The following is a 23413-nucleotide window of genomic DNA, read 5'->3' on the forward strand; positions in this document are numbered from 1 at the left end:
AGGATCCCAAGATCAGAACCTGAGCCAAAATCAGACACCTAACCAACTGAGCCACCCAGGCACCCCTACCCTTCCATTTCTTACCCAGATTTTCATTTGTGTATCCACCTCTCCCCAGAGAGGCCATACACTTCAAAGAAAATTAACCCCATCCTGGCCTAGGTTTGCTTAAGCCAATCAACCATTTCAATAGCCACAGTCACTAGTTCAGTAATCCAGTCAGTACTCTTATCTGGAATGTTAGGACAGTGAGGCTCTCTCCCCCGAGATGTGAACAAAAATATATATGGCCCCAACCATCACTGGCAGCCATCCTACAATCGTGAGAAGAACAGCAACAGACTGAAGAAAGCAGAACAGAAACAGAAAGAAACTGATCTTTAACATTACTGTGTAACTGTCAGTCTTGTCCTACCTTTGGACTTGGAGACTATAAATCCTTTTTATTGTGTTTAAAACCAGCTCAAGTTTTCTATTACCTATAACATGATATACAAATTCATGGGGGTTGTTGGGGGAACACATTAACAAGCATCTTGTGTCATTATCTAATAAACGTTCATATAAAGGCTTGAAAAATAACTCCCTCAAATTTTATAGGTTTCACACAGTAGTCTATAACATTTAATTGGACATTTTAAAATGTTATTTAAAATCTAAATTTCCAATTCTTCCTGAAAAATCAAAAGGTATGAGAGACTATTGGGCCCCTATTACCACAGTCCAACAACCAACCAGAATGGAATAGAAGCTGCCCCTTTAAGTCCACAGTCAATACTAACAGAGCCTCTATGTGATATTCTCAGTTCCTGGAGGTATTAAAAGTTTGTACCGTTAATATCTTTAGCAAGACCTATACCAAATGACATATAATGAGTCATGAAAAGTTACATTCTACCTTCTAAGCTTTAACATTTTAATGAAAATCATATACTTTTTAAACAAATTTCATTAAAACATGTATTTGTCACTAGCCCATGGGAAACAATATCCTTGAACTGAATACTTTTAAAGACCTGATAGAAACCTTAAACTCAGCAAGTTCCTGAAAACATGCCAATACATTAATTACTCTGGGTCCAAACGTCTTGACAAATTATTTTAGCATACAGATAAAAACAAAATGAAATGGTTTTAAGTTGCAACAAGAAAAATGTAAAAGTTGACTAAAAGTTTGAAACACTTGAATTCACTTGTACTATTAACCAAAACTTACCCATCAAACAGACTTGCAAAAGAAATTATAAAAACAGTGGTAAATTTCAAAGGCATTTTGATCAAGTTACAATAAGGCCAAGCTACATTAGCAAAGTTAGGACACAGTACTTTGTAAAGATCTCTTAATGTATGGCTCTATTACTAATTTGGACAACTCCAAGGGAAGGGAAGTTGTTTAATTTTAACAGCACAAATATTATTAAAGTAGCTAATATGTAATCAGTAAAAAAGCAACAGTAGGACATAATCTGGCATTTAACAAAATGCCAGAAAAAGTTATGATAGCTATAAATGTTAGTTAAACTTACTAATGAAAACTCCAGTGAAGATAAGATAAAGGAGGAACACACACAAAGATTCAGTGAAATTGGTAATATACTGATTAAGTTAGATGGAAGATTTAGAGTTTATTACTTACACATATTACATATTCTTCTGTCTGTATTCTATTTTCCACAATTTTATAAATTTTAACACAATATAGTGACTATAAAAAATGTTAATGATAAGCTTTCTACATCCAAATGCCTAGTAAAAAAAACAACTGAATGACCAGAAAAACGTTTTTGCTTTTAAGCAGTTTTTTACTTTTTAAAGCAGTTTTGTGAAAGCTATTTGAATGTTAGAGGAAGAAATGAGGGTGGTACAGTCAGTTAAGCCTCTGACTCTTGATTCAGGTCAGGTCATGACCTCAGGGTCATGAGATCCATCTCCACATCTGACTCTGGGCTCAGGGTGAAGTCTGCTTAAGATTCTCTCCCTCTCCCTCTGACTCTGCCCCTCCCAAACCCCCCAACTCATGCTCTCTCTTAAAAAAAAAAAAAAAAAAAAGAAATGAATTCTTCTGATGGAGATTTATTTCATCATTAATATTTAGTAGGACCAGTGTTTTTTGTATCCTTATATTGAGGAAAGTTACGCCTGAGCTATAAATACCTGCTGAGAGAAGCAAACAATTCTATATCAACTCAAGAGAAAGATGTACCCCTGGAAAGGTTGCCATTCTAAGAATCACCAAATTACAGGCAATCTATTCAACCTTTCAGTGTCTCAGTCTCCTCATCTATAAAATGAGATATATATTAAACAGTTGTTGAAAGGGGAATTTAAAAACATGTAAAGCATTTGGCCCATTGCCTGGCACATAGTAAATACAAGTCACAACCTCTATAAAATCATGATTATTAATGTCATTTCCTTCTTTGAGCAGAATTAAGATCAAAGCTAATAACTACCAGGAAATATTTAGGTGCTGTAGTACTAAAAATGTTGAGATGGACTGGCTTATCAGATTCCCAAAATTTCAGTTCTCAAGATTTTCTAAAGACCAGCCAAGACCCTACAGATCCATGAAAGAACATGAGAAGTATTTTAAGGGAGGAACTAATCTAATCCCGTGCTCTGCATGAGCGAGAATGACAGTAAAGAGGTATAACTGAACAGATTTTCCCTCTCCTTTTTACTGGACACCTATTACTATGAAAACAAGTAGCTGTGCAGGATGTAACCGATAATCTTATATCCCTACCAGGCCTACAAATCTAAGCAGTATATAAGCAAACCATTACTACAGAATTTGGATTCTCCTTAATAGAATGCAGGTGACTCATGTTTGGTCATCTACCTTCATAGGAGGCATTCTAACGAACAAAGGAGTTTGAATCCTCCTTCTGCCAGAGCAATGTTGTATTTCACACACAAACAACTAATTATGGGCTGTATCAGCACCACAAATTTGTTTGTCAAGGTACATGAGGTTTAGAAAAAGAAAAATCTTTTAAAAATTTTTCAAGTCTATTTTGAAGGAATGAATCCATTTACCAGGTATCTTTTTGAGATTTACAAACTTTTAAAGATCACAAAACACACTAGATCCCCAAAGTTTTAGTAATTGTTGAAATAATGGATACCAGAGTACTATCCTGTATTTATGTATATTTGAACATTTCCATTATAGTTTTTAAAAAATGTGTACCTGTGTGTCTGTATTTATATATAAGCAAACAAATGTTAGAGAAATACTCTATTGTTCAAAGTTTTTATATTCCAAAAGTAAGCGAATTTCACTTAGCTTCTTTCTCATTCTAGAAGTCATACTGCAGGTGACCAGACTATTGGTAAAGGTCTAGTGAAGGAAATAATTAACTGCCCTGGAATAAAACAAGCCTAACCTTGAAAATACAGAGGCAAAAGGGAAGGGTGCTAGACAGTTATTAGAGCTATTACATATTCATATTTGTTCCCATCGGTTATCTTCAAACACAGGTAAGTAGGCAGAAGAGGTGGAATAATTTACTTCTCATCTTTAAGTAGATGAGCAACAGAAGTTGCAGTAATGAAATCTAAAAAAGGCCCCTTAGAAATAACCATTTCTAAGGCTGGAGTAGAAAAAAAATGAAAGTACTGCATGCCCACCTCTCAAAAATAACATTCGTAGTTCACAGTATATAACCAGCAACTTCCAATGACCAAAGATGTTTTACTGCTGGACACGCATTCACCAAAGAAATAGGTTTGATTACACTGCATCTGCCACAATCCTTCTCAAACTGCCATTCAATTTTCACAAGATGAAACCCTAAATTAATTCCAAAATTTAATTTTTTTTAGTTACTTCTAAAAATAAAACTGATCAAAATATAAATACTCACTTTGCGGCAAACTGACCTTTCATCAGCCCTGTGAACAAAACTTCTGAGTTTGAAACATACAGCAAAATGTAACCTAGGCAGACTCAAGAGTAAGAAGTATGTAGAGCATTTGTTTCTCAACTCCAAAAAAGTCACAAAAAAATATCTCTAAAATGTTAAAAAGAAATGCAGACTTAGCTATACATCCCAAGGGAAAAAAAAAAAAATGTTTATATAATAAAACTCCTCCACTGAGCTCACACAAAAAATACTTCCAAGCAACAACTACTTCCTTAGCCCAAAAGTTCACTTGCAGGAAACCTGGAGCACTTAAATTTACGTAATTCCCCTTAAACTGAAAAATACAAGAACTTCTTTCATTTAGGCCAGTAGAATTTTGTTCTTTTATCCATGGAAAAAGCCATCAGCAATTCGAATCAAGCACATGGCTCCAGCTTCAACGTCTCGTTCCCCAGCCCCCTGAGAATATATGCTTATAAAATAGGTATGTACTTACCAGGTTAAAGACAGTTTCTACAATATCCCTATTGGATACTTCTCCAACTTCAACCAACCCCGTCAACACGGCAAATTTCATCCTGATGCCCCTGATGGGGAGCCCTGGTTTCAGGGACAATGCACTCTCTTCAGCAGCGGTTTCTTCTTTCCCTCCACCTCCCCCGTCATCACCTGTTGGTGGCGGGGAAGGGACATTATTGTCCTCACTAGCCATTGCTAGCTGGTTCACGAGGAAGGGCAACTAGGAGTCACTACGGGACAGCAACTGCTGCACTAGGAGTAAGCGCACACACGCAACACGACACGAAAAGGGGTCACTCTTCCAAGTTGTGGAGAAACCCCAGAAGCAGTTGATGGGGAAAGTCCTTGGCGTCGCCCTCGTCCTCTTGGAGAATATTTGTCCAATCTCTCTCCCCGAGGCTGACAACAACGCCAAACCCTATTGGAAGATTAAATAAATGTTAAATACGCTAGGTTTTGTTTTAAGGGTTCTTTTCTGGGAGGGGGGTGGAGGGGAATCGTTACTGTCCGTCAGATAAGTTACAGCAGCGACCTTCCGACCAGCCACCCGCTACCCCCCCTGGCTCCAAGGCAGGTCCTAGGCGAAGGCGGGTTCCACAGGCCCCCGAACAGGTTCACTCCTCCCCCACACGCCCGCAGGTTCCCGGCGCAGCGCTACCTCGCCTCACAGGTGCACGGGAGGGAAACTGGCGGGGGAAAATGAAGGGTCCGGGGCGGGGGCGGGGGGGTGGGGGCGAGCTACCGCAGCAGTAGAAAGTTCCTCCTCACCCAGACCCTCGGGACTCGTCCTCACCCCCCGCCAGGGAGCCGCGAGACCGAGGTGGCGGCGGAGATCCAGGGCAGGAAAAGGCGGGGGAAAGGGGCGGGGAGCGCTCTCCACGCTCGGCCCAGGGGGAGGAGTGGAGCACTCGGGCACCTGAGGCTCGACGGCGGGAGGCGGGGAGCTGTGTGCGGTGGCGAGAGGGGAGGGGAGACCGGCGGCGGCGGCGGCGGCGGCGGCGGCGCGGAGAGGAGGGAGGGAGAGGTCAGTGCACCTGGTCGCAGCCTCCAAGTTTCCCTAGTCCGCTCCCCGGGAGTCCGCGGCTGCACAGAACTCCATGGCTTCCTGGCCCGCCCGACCCCTGCGCTCAGCCTTTGCAAAAACAGCCCGTGCTGGCGCCGTGGACACCGCGACGGAGGCTGCGGGCGGCGGTGAGGTGGCTCCTGCGACAGCTCGCCCCGCCACGGCTCGCGCCGACGTCCCTGCGCCCACTGAGGCTACTCCCCGCCGCCATGACAGCGCCGAGGGCCGCCGGGCGCGGCGTGCGCGTGCGCGAGCGCGCGGGACGGTGGGGCGGGCGGGCGCGGAGGCGGGGGCGGAGGCAGCCGCGCGGCGCGGCGTGGTAGGGGAGCGCGGGCGGCCGAGGGGGCCGCGGGGCCGCTGGGCCGGGCGGGGGGCGGAGGTGCTCGGCGCGGGCCGGGAGGCCAGACGACGTGGGAGGGGGGGCGCCCCGGCGGCCTCGCCCAAGCAGCGCCGGGCGCGTCCCCGAGCGGCGGGAAGAACCTCTCCTCCGGGAGCCCCGTCTTCCCCCGCCCCCCCACGCGCCTCCCACCCCCGACCTGGGAAGGTGTTCGGACAAGTTGCTGAGGTGATTCTGCTGCTGCTTCTGTTGTCAGGTTACCACGGGGTCTCCCGGCGCGGAGAGGACCCGCCCCCGCGTTGCCAGGGTGTCTTCGTGGACTTGGAGGACACCTGAGGGACCGCTGCGAGCCCGGGAGGCGGCAGCGCGGGAGCCACCGAGGCTGCTGCGCTCGTCCAGAGGGAGCAGAGTCCCCACCCCCGACTGCTGTCAGCTGCTGCCCGCGCGCCGCGAAGACTTGGAGCGACATTTCCACCGGGATGCCCCGGCAGCTGCCGCCGCTTGGCGGAGGATGGGAGGGGGAACGTGTCCACGAGGAGTGGGGACGGTTCCTTGCTTCGCAGCTGCCGCCCCGCCAGACCTCCCCCCCCGTCCTGAGGAAGGGAGGATTCCCGAGACAGCTGCTCCGGACAGCGTGGAGGCGGGGCTCATTTTGCCTGTAGCTCTCTGGGGTTTTTTTCCTCTCGTAATTTTCCAATGTGAAAGTTAGGTTCGCCTCATTCTCAGATTAGCTTAAGAGATAAATTGCATTAGGAGTGAAACCAGCGCAGGTCATCGTGATGTGGCCTTCCCCTCCACCCCCACTATTAACAGTCTTCCTGATGCCTTAGTGAAAAACAAATACCGTTAAAGAACGTGGTTTGTCACCCTTAGGTACTCTTTGAAGTCGTAAGGCCTTAAAAAATAATAATGTTTAATATACTTGCCGTTCCCTAAAATGAAAGTGAGGCAAAAAAAAAAAAAAAGTGAGGTCAAATTAAGTTAGGATGTACCATGGAGGAGCCAGAAAAAAATATATATATGTTGGTTTGAGTGGCGAAATAATTGCCTAGAGAAAGGGTTGTTTGACATGGGCTTGAAAAGGAAACTGAATTTCAGCTATCTCATGGAAATTTGGAGGGGGGGGGAGGTAAACGAGAAAAGACACGGAGCATTGGGGTATCTTCAGAAAAGCGGTACACCTTTTAGAAACACTAAGATGAATTCACCTGCGCCAAATCGCATATCATTGCAAATGTTTGTTACATACTTGTTTTGCACAGGTAGATTTAAATACTCCAAAGATGAAGCAGACATTTTTCTCATCCGAATTGGTGATTCATGTATTACCGGGGTAAGAGGCAAGCCACGTCAATGGCTTGGCTTTCTTTAAGTCCCTGAAAAACTAAACACCTCAGATTTCTATTTCAGATTCTCTTTTAAGATTTTATTTATTTGACAGAGAGGCACAAGCAGGGGGAGTGGCAGGCAGAGAGGGAGGAAGAAGCAGGCTCCCCACTGAGCAAGGAGTACCAGGCTTGATCCCAGGACCCCAGGATCATGACCTGAGCCCAAGGCAGGTGCTTAACCAACTGAGCCACCCAGGTGCCCCTATATTTCAGATTGTTAAATGAGTAAGTCTGGAATAAGAGGGAGTAGGGTGTGCCTGACGTAGAGGGACAACTTTCAATTGACCTTTAACACATCTGTAGGGAAGGAGACAGGCACTTTTGAGGTAGAGAGGCATTAATAAAAGGCTAATAATAGCATTTTTGCCTCCCCAGATTTGTGCAGATAGTCTTACCTTGAGTATGTTAATATATCTTGTATAATTGCTAGTAAAGTATTTGCTAAATAAATAAATGTCTGCCATTGAGAAGGAGCAGATGACAATGAGCATGTCCTAAACACAGTGTTGTCACAATTATTCAATATCAATGACGGGCTGGGGCATCTGAGTGGCTCAGTTGGTTAAGCATCTGCCTTCGACTCAAGTCATGATCCCAGGGTCCTGGGATTGAGCCCCACATTGGGCTCCCTGCTCAGCAGGGAGTCTGTTTCTCCCTCTCCCATCCTCCCTGCTTAATGCTTGCTCACTCTCTGTCAAATAAATAAAAGCTTAAAAAAATAAATTTAGATAAATAAGTAAATGACTAGGGCTAAGTTTTGTATCTGTCATGGATTTGCCAGCTCTCTGTTAACACTACTGGTGAAACAAAAGAGGACATAAGACAATTACCCGAATAATCCCAAAAAAATTGTCAACTACTTTTTACGGTTTTTCAGATTTATACAACCTCTTGCTTTACTTTGCCCCGGTTACAGTAAAATACGTGGCAAAAATTGGGGATTCAAAAGAAAGCACATGGAAGGTAGAAGAGGGAACTTCATTTCTAGCCACAGAATACAATAGCTGTGGATTATTGTTTAGGTCTAAAGAATAGAATCAGTGCTTCAGGGTGAACTATCTGTCCAGCAGCTATTAAGCTCCTTCATGGCACAATCTTGAACATTGTAGGTACTCAATATATATCATTTGGATTGAGTTAAAACTCTTAAGATACTTGCTTTAATTTTTCTGACTTGGAAGCTCTTGCTTGAATCTATACAACTACTACCAGTTAGAGGGGGCAGGATCTTGGCATCAATGGCTATCTTAATATGGAAAGCAGTTTTACCATTTGTTAAAATTTGTTTATATTTTTGGTACTATCATGGATGTTTTCTAGTCAAAAGCTTTCATAGAAACTATCAGCAGGTGAGTTTACAGTATTGCATTACTCGTAACCCTATATTACATGCTCAAATGCTATACAAAAAGGAAGAAAGGGGGAAAACGATTACCTCCTATAAAGCCAGGCTCAAGTTTTTTTAATCACTATCCTAGTTTGTATTTCTCAGACATTACCATCTTGACAGAATTAAGGAGTAAAATTTTTCATAATTTTACTTGCCTTCAGCATATGTAAAAAACCATAGCAGGGGAAAGAAGAAGGGAAAAAAAAAAAAAAACAGTACATGCAGAACAGGAAGCCTGTGCATAACTCAGAGGAACCCAAGCAAAGAGAATGTAATTTCATAGTGAAATCAAGAAGATTATTGATCTATAAACCCTTACCTATATACAAAGAAAATTTTCTTTCTACCAGAAAAAAACACCCAACCTACCCAATTGTAACTTATTGGCATTTTGCCTGAGTATACATGAGACAATTTAGGGGAAAGGTACCACCCACATGATTTGCTATGAGCCTGGATGTGTATTTCTGGATTTGGAGTTTTCTTCAAATTGTTGCTCCTTATAGCTTATGGTAGTATAGGCTGGAAATAGATGGTCCTGGCTTGCAGCACCCTTCTTGTGAGAAAATGATACATCCATTAAATCTTACTAACGTTAGGTAAAACTTTTATGTCAGTAGTCTTTATTAACAATATATTTACTGGGCATTAGGCTCTGGGAACAATTAAAATTTAAAAGGAAAATACATTTTCCTTTAAAATATGTCACCCACTCTAATAGAAACTCAAAAGTTTAAGATTAAAAGTTTATACATTTAATATCTAGAAATTCAAAATGACCCACATCAACTTATTACATTTAGGGAATTTTTAAATTATTTTTTCCCTTGTGTATGTCACACAAGAGGTAGAGGCTTTGTAAAGGGCAACTCTACTTTCAGCAAGTGTGCTAACCAAGATCTACTTTTATGTCATGAGAGTGAGCCATCTTGGATATTCCAGCCAGGTTGAATCCTCAGATGACTGCAGCACTGCCAACAGCACATGGTATAAAACAGCACAGCTGGATCCAGTTAACCCACACAGAAATTATTAAAAATAATAAGTTGTCAATTTAAGGCACTGAGTTTTGGGAGTGTTTGTTACATAGCAATAGATAGAACAAAAACATCAATTAAAAACATTCTGTAGTTTTGGGTTACTCTCCTGACCATATTACTTTTTTCTGTCCAGAGTATAAACTTTTTAAAATATTCCAACCTGGTCACATCTCTATTGTCATTTAGAGTTCCATATCTTAAAGAGGATAGTAGCACTGTATTTAGCCAGAGATCCTCAAGGGAGAGGGGAATTGTGTGGTATCACATTTGGAGTTATAAGGTCCTCGGGAAATTTTCCGGGAAAGTTTTCTCTTTTTTGCTGAAAAGAGCTAGATTTAATTTTATTAAAGAAAGCATCCATTTCCTTACAGATGCTCCAAATTATTTTCTTTGTTGAGAAATGTGCCACCGCATGGGTAAGCAAATATCTATTAAAAATACAGAGGAGGGGTGCCTGGTGGCTCAGTGCGTTAAGCATCTGCCTTCCTTTTTATTTTATTTTATTTTATTTTATTTTTAGATTTTATTTATTTATTCATGAGAGACACACACACACAAAGAGAGAGAAAGAGGCAGAGACACAAGCAGAGGGAGAAGCAAGCTCCATGCAGGAAACCAGACATAGGACTCGATCCAGGGCTCTAGGATCACACCCTGGGGCAAAGGTGGCACTAAACCACTGAGCCACCCAGGCTGCCCAAGCATCTGCCTTCTATGCAGGTCATGATCCCAGGGGCCTGAGATGGAGCCTTGCATCAGGCTCCCTACTCAGTGCGGAGTATGCTTCTCCCTCTCCAACTGCCCCCCCCCCCCCCCCCCCCGCTCATGCTCCCTCGCGCGCGCTCTCTGTAATGAATAAATAAAATATTTTTTAAAATTAAATAAATAAAATACAGGGGGGAAAGTTTCAAGTCCACTAATAACCAAAGAAAATGTAAATTAATATCGAGAATATTTTTTACCTCTCTCATTGCAAATATTTGTAGTACCCAGTGTTGGCAAAGGGGAAATGTGTACCCTCATTTACAGCACATGTATAACAACTTAGAAATGTATCTAATACAAAAAGAACAGTTGGTTAGATAAATTCTGGTTCTTCCATGCAATGGAATTCTTTGCAGCCATTAAAAATGGCATTGGAAATAGTTAATATACAGAATATTTTAATGATACATTAAGTCAAGGGACTCTACCTTTTTTGAGTCATATACCACTGATAATGTGGTACTGATTAGGACCAAAAGATATTTAAGGCAAGAAGAAATTCACTCACAGAAATTAAGATCATTCAAAAAAAAAAAAAAAAACATGTATGTAGTGATCCTACATATTAAGCACCACATTAGATGTTTAGGTAAAAGAAAAATCTAGTCCCTGTCTTGGGAACTCACAGTCTAGTCATTGGGACAGACATTACAATGCAGTATGTTAAACCTATGAAAGCCTAAAAGAAAGATTTTCAAGAAAAAGGTGATATCAGAGCTGAATATTAATAAATAGGAATAAGCCAGATGAAAAAGTCAGAGAAGGTTATTCCACAATATGGAAAGTCTCCAGAATGGTTGGACATTTTGGACTGAGAAAACAACTGACTCCAACTGTGACTCTTAAATCATTAGATTTTTCTTCAAAATAGAGCTATAGAGCAGTAATAAGGTTGCTCTGTAAATAAATATCGAAAAACTCATCCTACCACCCACACTTTGATTACATCTCTTTATATGTACTCTTTATGTATGAGGAATCCAAATGTGGATAAATCATGTCCCATGAAGTTAGATGGTATTATGATTGTCTGAAATGTCATTATAGTGTTTATTGTCCCTGCACAAAAGGAGAAATGGAATTGGCTCTGTGCTTACATGATAGGCAGCAGAAGGGCAAGTGAATAGATTATGATCCGTTCTTGGCTTTACTTTGAATGAAAATAGGTTAGCATAACCAAGACTCCCATGCCGAAATTATAATTGTTATAGGAAAATGGTTAAGTCTAGGAGAAGCAAGTAGATTGTTAATAAGAAGTTGAACTAGAGAGGTGGAGTGGACCAAAGTAAACCGGGCTAAGGACTGGGCTTTGCCATGAAGGGAACTTATTGCCTTCAGAAGATTTCAAATGATAAAGTAATAGGATTTCACTAGCCTCTTAAGAAAATCACTAGCAGCTAGCTACCCAACTGATTTCATATTTGCTAGGGTGGAATCATCCATTGTCAGCATTGGTGGAATGCAGTTTTTATATTACTTTAAATAATTTGCATTTATAAAGGCGCAACATTGTATGAAATAACGAGATGATTAATACATTCACTGAAGGAGTGTACATCATTTTAGGCATTTTCCTCAAAATATTGAGAAACTAAAGATGTCTAAGATTATCTCTCCATAGATATCATACTCTCTGATGGAAGCTTATAAATACTATTTAGCCATTAAGCAAATACTTGAAATATATTTGGAAGGTTGATGTTCCTGAGTGTGGCACACACTTCTAGGAAAATACGTTGCTACCAGTAACTACACAAAAAATTAAATTGGACCCCTATCTTACAGCACTCACAAAAATTAAAACCAATTAGACATAAACATAAGACCTGATACTATAAAATGCCTAGAAGAAAGCATAGAGGAAGCTCCTTGACATTGATCTTGGTGATGTTTTTTTGCATATGACACCAAAAGCACAAGCAGCAAAAGTAAAAATCACATGTGGGACAACATCAAACTAAAATCTTCCTTATACACGCACACAAAATCAATAAAACGAATAAGCAAAGCTGAAGAATGGGAGAAAATATTTGTAAACCATATATGAGATAAGTTAATATCCGGGATCCCTGGGTGGCGCAGCGGTTTGGCGCCTGCCTTTGGCCCAGGGCGCGATCCTGGAGGCCCGGGATCCAATCCCACGTCGGGCTCCTGGTGCATGGAGCCTGCTTCTCACTCTGCCTGTGTCTCTAACTCTCTCTCACTGTGTGCCTATCATAAAAATAAAATTTTAAAAAAATCTTAAAAAAAAAGAAGTTAATATCCAAAATATATAAAGAACTTATATAGCTCAAAAACAACAACAACAAAAATCTGATTTAAAAATGAGCAAACTGGGCAGCCCAGGTGATTCCGCGGTTTAGCGCCCTCTTTCAGCCCAGGGCCTGATCCTGGAGATCTGAGATCGAGTTCCACATGGGGATCCCCACATGGGGATCCCCGCATGGAGCCTACTTCTCCCCTTGCCTGTGTCTCTGCGCGCCCCCCCCCCCCCCGCCTCTCATGAATAAATAAAGTTTAAAAAAAAAACCCTTTAAAAAAATAAATAAAAATGAGCAAACTAAATAGACATTTTCCCAAAGAAGACATCAAAATGGCCAAAAGGTGGGGGGCGGGGGCTGACTGGTTCAGTCAATAAAGCTTGTGACTCTTAATCTCAGGGTTGTGAGTCAAGCCCCACATTAGGTGTAGACATTACTTAAACTCTTTTTTTTTTAAAGCCAATAAGTACATTAAAATATGCTCAATATCACTAATCATCAAAGAAATGCAAATCAAAACCACCTGACACCAATTAGTATGACTATCCTCAAGAAGCCAAAGATAACAAGTGTTAGTGAGGATGTGGAGAAAAGGGAACCCTTGTACCCTGTTGGCGGGAATGCAAACCAGAGCAACCACTTTAGAAAACCATATGGAGGCTCCTTAAAAAATTAAAAATAGAACAACCATATAATCCACTTATAGGTATATATCCAAAGGAAAATTCCAATTCCACTTATCCAATTCCACTTATAGGTATATATCCAAAGGAAATGAAAAGAGAGTATCAACGAGATATCTGCACTTTCATTTTTACCAAGATAGCAAAGTGTGCAAAGACCTTAAGGTGAAAAACAGCATGGATTCCAAAGCCTGTGGGACATCAAGGGGAGATGTCCAGTGATCATTTGCAAGTGTAGTTGTAGATAGAAATATGGCATCATTCACTAGAATAAGAAAGGTCACCAAGCAGAGTGTGTAAAGTTGGAAGGAGAAAACACTACAAACTATGGGGCTTGTGGTAGGCAGTCGAATATCCTCTCAATGGTGTCTGAATCCTAACCCCTGGGACCTGTGACTGTATTGCCTCACATGAAAAAAAGGACTTTGCATTGGGATACCTGGGTAGCTCAGCGGTTAAGTGTCTGCCTTCGGCTCAGGGCGTGGTCCTGGAGTACCAGGATTGAGTCCTGCATCGGGCTCCCTGCATGGAGCCTGCTTCTCCCTCTGCCTGTGTCTCTGCCTTTCACTCTCTGTGCCTCTCATGAATAAATAAATAGAATCTTTTTTTAAAAAAAAAGGAGGAGAGGGGGCTTTGCAGATGATTAAGTTAGGGGTCCTTGTAAGTGAAAGAGGGAAACAAAGGTTAGAGTCAGTGAGAGGTTTGAAGACACTAGACTGATGTCTTTGAACACAGAGGAAGGGGGCCACAGGCCAAGGAATTCAGGCAACCTTTAGAGGCTGGAAAAGGTAAGAAAACAGATTCTCACCTGCAGTCTCCAGAACAATGCAGCCCTGCCAATATTTTTATTTTTATCCCAGTGAAACCCATTTTGGACTTCTGACCCCTGAACTGTAAGATAATAAATCTGTGTTGTTTTAAACCATATTTAAAAAAAGAGGGTGGAAGGGCACCTGGCTGGTTCAGTCAGAAAAGTATGCAACTCTTGATCTTGGGGTGACAAGTTTAAGTCCCACATTGGATATAGAGATTACTTTAAAAATAATAAAAATCTTAAAAAAAAAAAAGGAAGGAGGTTCCCTGGGTAGATCTCAGTCAGTTAAGTGACTGACTCTTGGTTTCAGCTCAGGTCATGATCTCAAGGGCATTAGATCGAGCTCCCCCGTCGGCTCCACACTCAGTGCTGAGTCTGAAGTTTCTTCCTCTCCTGCCCTCCTCCGTTGTGTGCTGCACTCCCACACTCTCTCAGTCTCTCTCACAAATAAATAAATCTTTTTAAAAAGGCGTGGTGGGAATATGTAGACTTCTAGGAGCTGTAAATCTGCTTCTCCCTCTCTCTCTGCCCCTGCTCATGTGCTTTCTCTCGCTCACTCTCTCTCTCAAATAAATAAATAAAATCTTTTAAAAAGTAAATTATTTGAGAGGTGGAAGGGGAAGAAAGAGAGAATATCCACTAGATGACCTGCTTGATCCCGTGACCCTGACATCATGACCTCAGTGAAACCAGGGGTTGCACACTCAACCAGCTGAGCCACCCAGGCACCCCAACCTTGGCCATGTTTTAGAATCACTTCAAACCTTTTATAAATCCCAATGCCCAGGCCAATTAAATCAGAACTTGATTAGGACCCAGACATCAGCATTTTTTGCAGTTTCCTAGGTAATTCCAATGTGAAGCCAAAGTTTATAGCCACTAAACTAACTTATTTTTTACTTCATAATGCTCCTTTGATGAAATATATAGTTTGATGTTATTTAAAATAACTTATATGAAGATTTTTATTATCACTCATTTAGATTATTTCTATTTCAAAAGCAATGGTCTTATAAATCGTAAGGGAGAAGAATTGAGAGTTCTGTGTAAAGAAAGTAACATTTGCTAGATTTCATGTTAAAAGCAACACAGAAACAGTGCCAACTTCAAAATAGTTTTTTTTTCTTTTTTAAGATTTTATTTTTAAGCAATCTCTACAGCCAATGTGGGCCTCAGACTCACAACCCTGATAACAAGAGTTGAATACTCCACTGACTGAACCAGCTATAGTCTATTTCTAAAGCAAAATGTGGTTAGTAAATAAAAAATTACCACTTAGGAAAATGTACTCTAATTTCCAGGATCTAAATAAGATTGCTGGAAGTTCTATAATTTGCAGCTATGGAAGAAATAACTGGAGGAAATTATGTTATATAAAAAAATTAGAAATCTTTATTCTTCTGCTAAACCCAACTTCTCTTAATGGAAGACTGTTAGACAGTTTAGCTTTGTGTTTAAGCTTTAGAAGAACAAAACGTGTTTTGCTTATATCAATTTTAACCAGTTGAGAAAAATATAATACAGAAAGTAGCACATAGCAGTGCTGATCTAGTTCCATGAGTCATAGCTGTAGAAGCTTAGAAGGCAAAAAAAAAAAAAAAAAAAAAAGTGTAGCAGCTATTCAATGAATTGAAGGCCTGGAAAAATGAGGTAAGACTAACTTAAGTATAAACTAGTTTGGTAAGCCACCCCAGACTACAATGCATATTTCAGCATTCTGTTTTATTATTTACAGATGGTTGAGAATTAAGAATAGAACATAATTTTCCTTTTTTTCAGTTCTCCCTCAATTGTTAACCAAGGTGGTGATGCACAAAGTGAACAGAACAAATGAGCAAATATATTTTTTTTTAGGTTCACAAATATTCGACTCCTAGGAAACCAAAGCGAATGCAATTTTTGGTACCATTAAGTTAATTCTGAATGGTGATAACTCAGACAAGCTAGGTAAATCTTAACTTTTCAGTTAAAAAAAGAAAAGAAAGACCAGAGCCACATCTTCTGAATTTTCAATTTCAAAATCAGAGATTAGAATGACTGGGTGTGTGTGAAGAATGGAAGGAGGGCAAGCAAAGATAAAAGTAAAAGATCATTTAGGATGAACAAATAGCCTAAGCAAAATGGAGCCTGAAAAGGGAAAGAAAAAGACTCAAGCTATATTTTGAAAATAGAACCAACAGGATTTGCTGATATACTGTATGTGAAGGGTAAAGATGAAGAGAAGGGAGCAATAAAAAATGCCATTTGGATTTTGGACTTGACCAATCGACGGATATGCTATTAACTGGAGTGGAATAAACTGGCGTTGAGCTAGAGGAAGAGTTAGCAGTGACGTCAAGGATTTACTTCACTCGTTTGCTAATGGCTGGGCTCCTGAAGGCAGTTTATTTTATGTTTTTTAATAAAAGATTTTATTCATTTATTCATGTGAGACATAGAGAGGCAGAGACATGGGCAGAGAGAAGCAGGCTCCATGCAGGGAACCCGATGTGGGACTGGATCCCGGAACTCCAGGATCACGCCAGAGCCAAAGGCAGGTGCTTAACCATTGAGCCACCCAGGCATCCCTCCCAAAGGCATTTTAATGTGGATATTTTTTTTTTTCCTCCAAAATGGGTGGCGAAGAGGAGGTGAGGAGAGCAGAAGGAACCAGCAAAGCATGTTGAAAAGGGGAAGGCCAATAAAGTAGATGGAAAATAGGAGCAGTCACTGAAGCCAAGGGAGGAAAACAATTCAAGAAGGAGGAAAACGATTACGATATGATTGTGCTTACTCATGACCCCAGTTAATATGATATCAGCTAATGGAAAATTATGAGACATATCTGCACTGGTGGCTACACCTATGAAAGAACATGCCTTGTGTCACAGCAACATTCAATATGTGCAGCTCTCCCCACCCTTCTTTCCCCACAAAATTTCCGTTATCTATCATAAAATTGATGATGGTAATCCTCTTACTAATTTCTGGCTTCTATGTGAAATAATATTGAAGGGTCTTACAGATTTTAAAAAGTAATGCGTGTTAATTGTAGAAAGCTTGGAAAATGTAGAAAAGTTCAAACATGGAAAAAAAAATACCATAATTGCAACACCTAGAGATATCATCGCTAACGCTTGGTGTAGATAAGTATTCCAACTAAATAAATGTATATTACGAAATCGAGCTGATGTTAAACGTAGTGCTTGTAACCTCCCTTTTTTTTTCACTTAGAAATATATTATTTACATTTTTAATGTCACCAAATAGTCTTTTAAGCATAGCTTTGCTGTATTTTTTTTAAAGATTTTATTTATTTATTCATGAGAGACACACAGAGAGAGGCAGAGACACAGGCAAAGGGAAAAGCAGGCTCCATGCAGGAGCCTGACGTGGGACTCGATCCTGGGTCTTGCCCTGGGCTAAAGGCAGGTGCTAAACCACTGAGCCACCCGGGCTGCCTAAGCATTGCTTTATTAACTGTTATTATTGACTAGACTATAATTTAACCAATCTCCTATTGTTTAAATTCAAATTGTTTCCACTGTTTTGCTATTAAAAACGTGGTAAAATGGCTACTGGTTAACAGTATAGACTTTGACACCTAACACATCTGGTTTAGGGGCACCTGGGTGGCTCAGTCCTTTAAGTGCCTGCCTTCTGCTCAGGTCCTGGGATGAGACCCCACATAGGGCTCCCAGCCCAAGAGAGAGTCTGCTTCTCCCTCTGCCCTCCCGCCTGCTCCTGTGCTTGCTCACTCTCTCTCTTGCTTTCTCTCTCTCTTTCTCTCTCAAATAGATAAATAAAAGCTCTAATACATCTGGTTTAAATTCTATTTCCATAGCTTACTGGCTGTGTGTTCTTGAGAAATTATTGAATGAATTAGCTAAGTTTCAGTTTCCTCATCTATAAAGTGACTATACTAATAGTACCTATTTTAAGGATTACAGGTACTTAGCATGTTACCCCCAAAGCAATTAATGCTTCATAAATGTAAATTATTACAATAATTATAGCATATGTTGTTAAATTACTATCTTTTAAGTTTTTTGAAAAAAAATTATGAAAGCTTTCCTGATCAATTTTTTTTTTTTTAAGATTTTACTTATTTGAGAGAGAGCACATGAGCAGAGGGAAGGGCAGGGAGGGGGAGATGTGCAGACTCCCTGTCAAGACCTAAGCCAAAGGCAGACGCTTAGCAGACAGAGCCACACAGGTGTCCCCTAGCCGCACTTTAAATACTTGGTTGTCAAGGGCCATTTCTATCACTGCAGAAAGTTCTATCAGACAGTGCTATGTGAGATCTGACAGGAGGGGGAATTCAGTACTTCACAAATCAGAACACAAGAGCAGCTCAGCTGAAAGGTCTCACATTTATTACTGAACCAACCTACTGGTATAGAGGCAAAGTAACAGAGAAAATCATTTCCTTGATAAGACGTGTCTATTGGCCAGGTAGGGAGGTTGTTTCTATATGATAGGATAGGAGCATGTGATCTCCATGCAGCTTAAATATGTGTGCCAATTATGTTTGCTATTTCATGATGTGCAATGCCTCCTCATAGACCCAGCTTGGTTCTTCTCCAGTGCCTCCTCTTGGAGTTGTACCTGATTCTTATTTTAAGATTTTATTTATTTATTAATGAGAGACACACAAAGAGAGAGAGGCAGAGACGCAGGCAGAGGGAGAAGCAGGCTCCATGCAGGGAGCCCGATGTGGGACTCGATCCTAAGACTCCAGGATCATGCCCTGAGCCAAAGGCAGACGCTCAACCGCTGAGCCACCCAGGCGTCCCTGTACCTGATTTTATTACCAGTTTTCATCTGAATCCACTGGGGAATGGGACGATTCTGCTTTTGTTTCTTGGCCAGGAATTGCTTGATTCTGAAAGTCTTGTGAGAAGACATGGCGAGAACGGTCAACCACACACAACCAGGATGGTGGCGAAAAGGAGAAACAGCTTTCCTTATCAATTTAATATTTGCCTACCATTCTGTTTATCAGCTAGTATGGTTAGCATTTGGAATATCCATATATATAATTTCTGTTACAAATTCCATTAATTTCTTGGACCAAAAGAGGTAACTTTTTCTTTTTTAATTTTAAAAATTTAATACAGTTCAAAGCAGGGTGCCAGGTCCATTTCAGCTACTTCACTGCCAAAACTAGGGGCAGGGACTTGCTTCAGTTTTCCTGTCTTCTCTTTGTTTGTGATGACCAAGGTATAAAAGTATCTGCGGCACTGACCTTTAAACTTCACATTATCTTTATTTTTCTTGATCATGATGGATTTGGCATCCTTTCCCCTGGCTGTGAGCAGAAAGTCATGATTTCCTCAATTTTGTGTGACAGGGCTCCGAGGGATGCAGGGGAATGCACCACCCACCCAGCCAGTGGCACGAAGAGCGGAGGACAGAAAAGCCGAAAGAGGGAACTCGACTATGGGTGGTTCTTTGCTCATTCATTAGGAATCCATGAAGCAAAACAATTTAATGGATTTTTTTTTCAGAATCTCAGAATCAATTCTTCTACATCACATAAAAAGTACTAATCTGTTAAAATACAACGAAATATATCTAGGACTGAACACAACAAACTGGTACAAACTCCTGTTCTGCATACTCAGCTCCCAGTGTTGCCTACTTCTCTGCCACTTTTTTGTAAAGACTTTATTTATTTATGAGAGCGTGCACGTGTGCGCATGCACGAGAGCTGGGGGACAAGGGGAGGATCCCAAAGCAGAGTGAGAGGGACAAGCAGAATCCGCGCTGAGTGCAGGCCGGAGGCAGGGCTCCATTCCACAACCCCAGAGTCTGTGACGTGAGCCGACATCAAGAGTTGGATGCCCAACCAACGAAGCCACCCAAGTGCCCTGCCACTTTATTGTAGGTAGTGAAAGGAGAGAAGGCTAAGCAAAGTTCATGTGGTATCTTGGAATAAGTATAGAGGTGTTGAATTCCATCCTGCCTAATTCAACACCTCCATCATCCCAGACTCTCCTCGTAGCACTCCCCCAACTGCTCATAGAGCACAAACCGCACCAGATTTCCAACCTGAGCAGATCTTTTTAATTATAGTCAATAAAGAATTATTTTGAGTTCCTTTGTAGTGAATGGAGTTGTCGCTTATATCTTGGTCACGTTTTTATTAGTGAAAACTCTCCCGAGTTCCTAACCAATTGAATCAAAAGTTTTAGCTAGATGATCTTTTTGGACAAAAGCAGCAGCAGCCAGACAAAATCTTCACCCCACTCCCACCTCCCAAGCCATCTCTATTTTGTGGTTTGTAGGTTATCTACTGTGATCTTTTTCTGCTGGATTCCTAGTGTGTCATGGAAACTAGAGAAAGTACAGGTACTATGTTTACACAGCTTTCATTTCTATTTACAAAATCTCTTCTGTGGAGTTTGTAAAAAAAAATTTTTTTCGCTGCTGCACCTGTTGCTCCAATTCTGTCAGCCAGTTAGCACTAAGGTCTGAAGCCAGTTTCTGATGGGGAAGTAGGGAGGGTACCCATCAAACTGGTTTTACTGCCTGAAGATGACTGATTACCTCAGTTTTAGAAAAAAATGGAACATAGAAAACAACATCAGTCTTTGGATTTCCTAATGCTGGAACTGAATTGAGGACTGCAAACAACTACTAATACACTTCAGTTTTTAATGATTTTAGGTCTGCCATGTAGACCAGCTTTAGAAAGCTGCATTGTTCTGACCAACATTACAGACTGAATTATATCCACTTGGATTGAAAGAGTTGTTATATCCCCAAGCACCTGATTGCTGGGTCATTCTGACATTGAAGAAAATGAATGTCCTGGGTTAAATCTGGAGGCATGTGAGTCCATTCAGTTCAAGTGCTGGCATTTAACTTCTCAACTCTGTAAAAACCAAAAAGAGTATACTTAAATTAACATTCTGCATGTAGTTCCCTAAAAAATTCATTTCAAATAATGAGGAACAGAGTTTAATTCTATTTGAGTCTAGTTGCCTACATTCTTAGATAACCCTTCTGAACATCACCTTTTTCATCTGTAAAACAGAGCTAATAATACCTATCCCAAATAAGATTGTTCAGGGATCAAGTGAGAAAAGCATTACCACTAGATATAGTAATCACCTTAAAAAGAAGTTTTAATATTTGCAATATAATGAAGCAATAATACAGAAGGAAAAACAATTTTTCTTTAAAAATCGCAGTTTTCTCTTAACCAATGGAGCATTGGCATAAATCCTCTCATACTTGGAAAGATATGAATAATTCTTTTATATATTTTTTTTATTTTTTAAAGACTTCACTTATTTAGAGAGAGAGAGACAGAGAGAGAGAGAGAGTGCATGCATGCTTGGGGTGGAAGGAAGGAACAGAGGGAAAGGGAAAGGGAGAGAATCTCTAGCAGACTCTGCTGAGCCAGAGCTGGACGCAGGGCTTGATCTCAAGACCCTGAGATCACAACCTGAGCTGAAAACCAAGAGATGAGCACTTAGCAAATGAGTCTCCCAGGTGCCTCTAATTCTTTTTGTTTTGGTTTTTAAGATTCTAAGCAATCTCTACACCCAACATGGGGCTCAAACCCACAACCCTGAGATCGATAGTCACATGCTGAGCCAGCCAGGCACACCAGATATGGATAATGCTTATCTTCAGGATCATTTTTAGTTGCCCCTCCTTTTACATTGACAGAATGCTGCTTCTGCTTATCATCGACACTTATCTTTTTCTGCTTTGAGTTTTAATTCTTTATTTGTCAATCTTTTTCTCCTACAAGATTGGATATTCCAGGGGTCTTTCCCCTCTTACAACATCTCACATGGTGTCTTGGATATAGTATGTTTTCCATAAAAATTTGTGTTGAAATGAAAGAAGTTGAATGTAGAATCTGTTATAGGATATCACTGTTTCCCATTGACAGGCATATCCTGATTGGAGCCCATTTTTGTTATCTATCAATGGAAAAGGGACCAGAGGAAGATACACAGATATTATCAGAATGAGTTACAGAGGAAGAGTTTTCAGTAAAGAAAGAAAATTAAATTGCTGAATACCCCACAGAGGAAGAGGATCAAAGTCCAATATTTTTTCTGTGGTTAGGGGTGACCTTCCATAGAATTGCCTCAGTTAAGAGATAGGAAAAGCCAGATTACTGTAGGCTTGAGAATTAGCGAGTGGCGACAAATGGCTAGAAGAGAGTTTAGACCCTATTTCTGGGAAATGAATTCCTTCAGGGTTGAGCTCCAGTCCAGAATGACATAAGTATCCACCACAGTTCTACACTCCAGCCATGCCAACCATATCACAGTTTCCTCCTCACACACAGTGATTTCTCATCTTCAGGATTTTGTTTTTGGTCTTCCCATTTTGACCTGAGAGTCCAGTGTCAACTACTCTGAAACCCTGAGGTCTTTCCCTAATTTTTCCTGCTTAATGTGTACTGTTTTGCCCTAAAGCCAATAAAATATAAATTGTAACTTTCTTAAGTCACTTAAAACATTCAGCCTAGCATTACTGTAAGGTAAATATATGATTTCCTTATTAATCTATAAGGGATAAATAAACTGTAGTATGGGACACCTGGGTGGCTCAGTGGTTGAGCGGCTGCCTTCAGCTCAGGGCGTGATCCTGGGGTCCCAGAATCGAGTCCCGCATCCAGCTGCCTGCATGGAGCCTGCTTCTCCCTCTGCCTGTGCCTCTGCCTCTCTCTCTGTGTCTCTCATTAATAAATAAATAAAACCTTAAAAAAAACTGTAATAAATACTAAAGCCACTTTTCATATTAAGATACTACCTATTAAAAAATTCAAATGGAGAGTAGTTATGTAGATCCAGACAAAGAATTTTAAGTCAGAAAAATTAAATCAAGAGACTTTAGAGTTTCATCTAGCCAAAAAACATGTATCGAATGCCTTCTATGAACAAAAACTGTGACCTTAAGTAATTTAAGATCTAATGCAGAAGTCAGCAAACATTTTTTATATACAGCCAGTAAATATTTCAGACTTTGTGTACAACACAGTCTCTGTTGCAATTCTGCCATTGTAGCAGGAAAGAAGCCATTGACACTACCTAAACTAATGAGGTGGGCTGTGTTCCAAAAAGCTTCATTTATGAACACCAAAATTTGAGTTTCGTATAATTTTCATATGTCATGGTACATTATCTTTCTTCTGATTTTCTTCAAAGATCTAGAAATATGAAAACCCATATTTAGCTTGTGGACCATACAAAAACAGGTTGCAGACCAGATTTGGCCTGTAAGCCATAGTCTGCTGACCCCTGATCCAGTGGACGGACAGACAGTTCATTCAG

General features: G+C 40.7%; 2 protein-coding genes across 11 annotated transcripts in view; one reads left to right on the forward strand and one right to left on the reverse strand.

Annotated features, from left to right (window-relative positions):
• LRBA (LPS responsive beige-like anchor protein) overlaps positions 1 to 5702 on the reverse strand; it is a 729491-nt gene extending 723789 nt beyond the window's left edge. For 4 of the 10 annotated variants that reach the window (XM_072724802.1, XM_072724799.1, XM_072724798.1 and 1 more), the window contains exons 1-2: positions 5423 to 5702; positions 4366 to 4806 (exon numbers count right to left, since the gene is read on the reverse strand). In XM_072724802.1, the coding sequence (XP_072580903.1) occupies positions 4366 to 4581 (216 nt within the window). In that variant the 5' untranslated portion in view covers positions 4582 to 4806; positions 5423 to 5702. Of the gene's footprint in view, positions 1 to 4365; positions 4807 to 5156 lie in introns of all 10 variants that reach the window. The other 6 variants (XM_072724804.1, XM_072724801.1, XM_072724797.1 and 3 more) reach the window with 2 other exon arrangements.
• On the forward strand, positions 5486 to 6696 carry LOC140594241 (uncharacterized). Its single transcript, XM_072724812.1, has 2 exons — positions 5486 to 5770; positions 6045 to 6696. The coding sequence occupies exons 1-2, from the start codon at positions 5486 to 5488 to the stop codon at positions 6495 to 6497; spliced, it is 738 nt and encodes a 245-aa protein (XP_072580913.1). The 3' UTR covers positions 6498 to 6696.
• Positions 6697 to 23413: the final 16717 nt, after the last annotated feature.

The sequence above is a fragment of the Vulpes vulpes genome, chromosome 10, assembly GCF_048418805.1.
Source record: "Vulpes vulpes isolate BD-2025 chromosome 10, VulVul3, whole genome shotgun sequence".
Lineage (NCBI taxonomy): Eukaryota > Metazoa > Chordata > Mammalia > Carnivora > Canidae > Vulpes > Vulpes vulpes.

Coding starts and splice junctions, on each gene's coding strand:
- LOC140594241 (XM_072724812.1), top strand. CDS start 5,486: ATGGCTTCCTGGCCCGCCCGACCCCTGCGCTCAGCCTTTGCAAAAACA. Junction 5,771..6,044: donor CAGCCGCGCGGCGCGGCGTG/GTAGGGGAGCGC, acceptor TTCTGTTGTCAG/GTTACCACGGGGTCTCCCGG.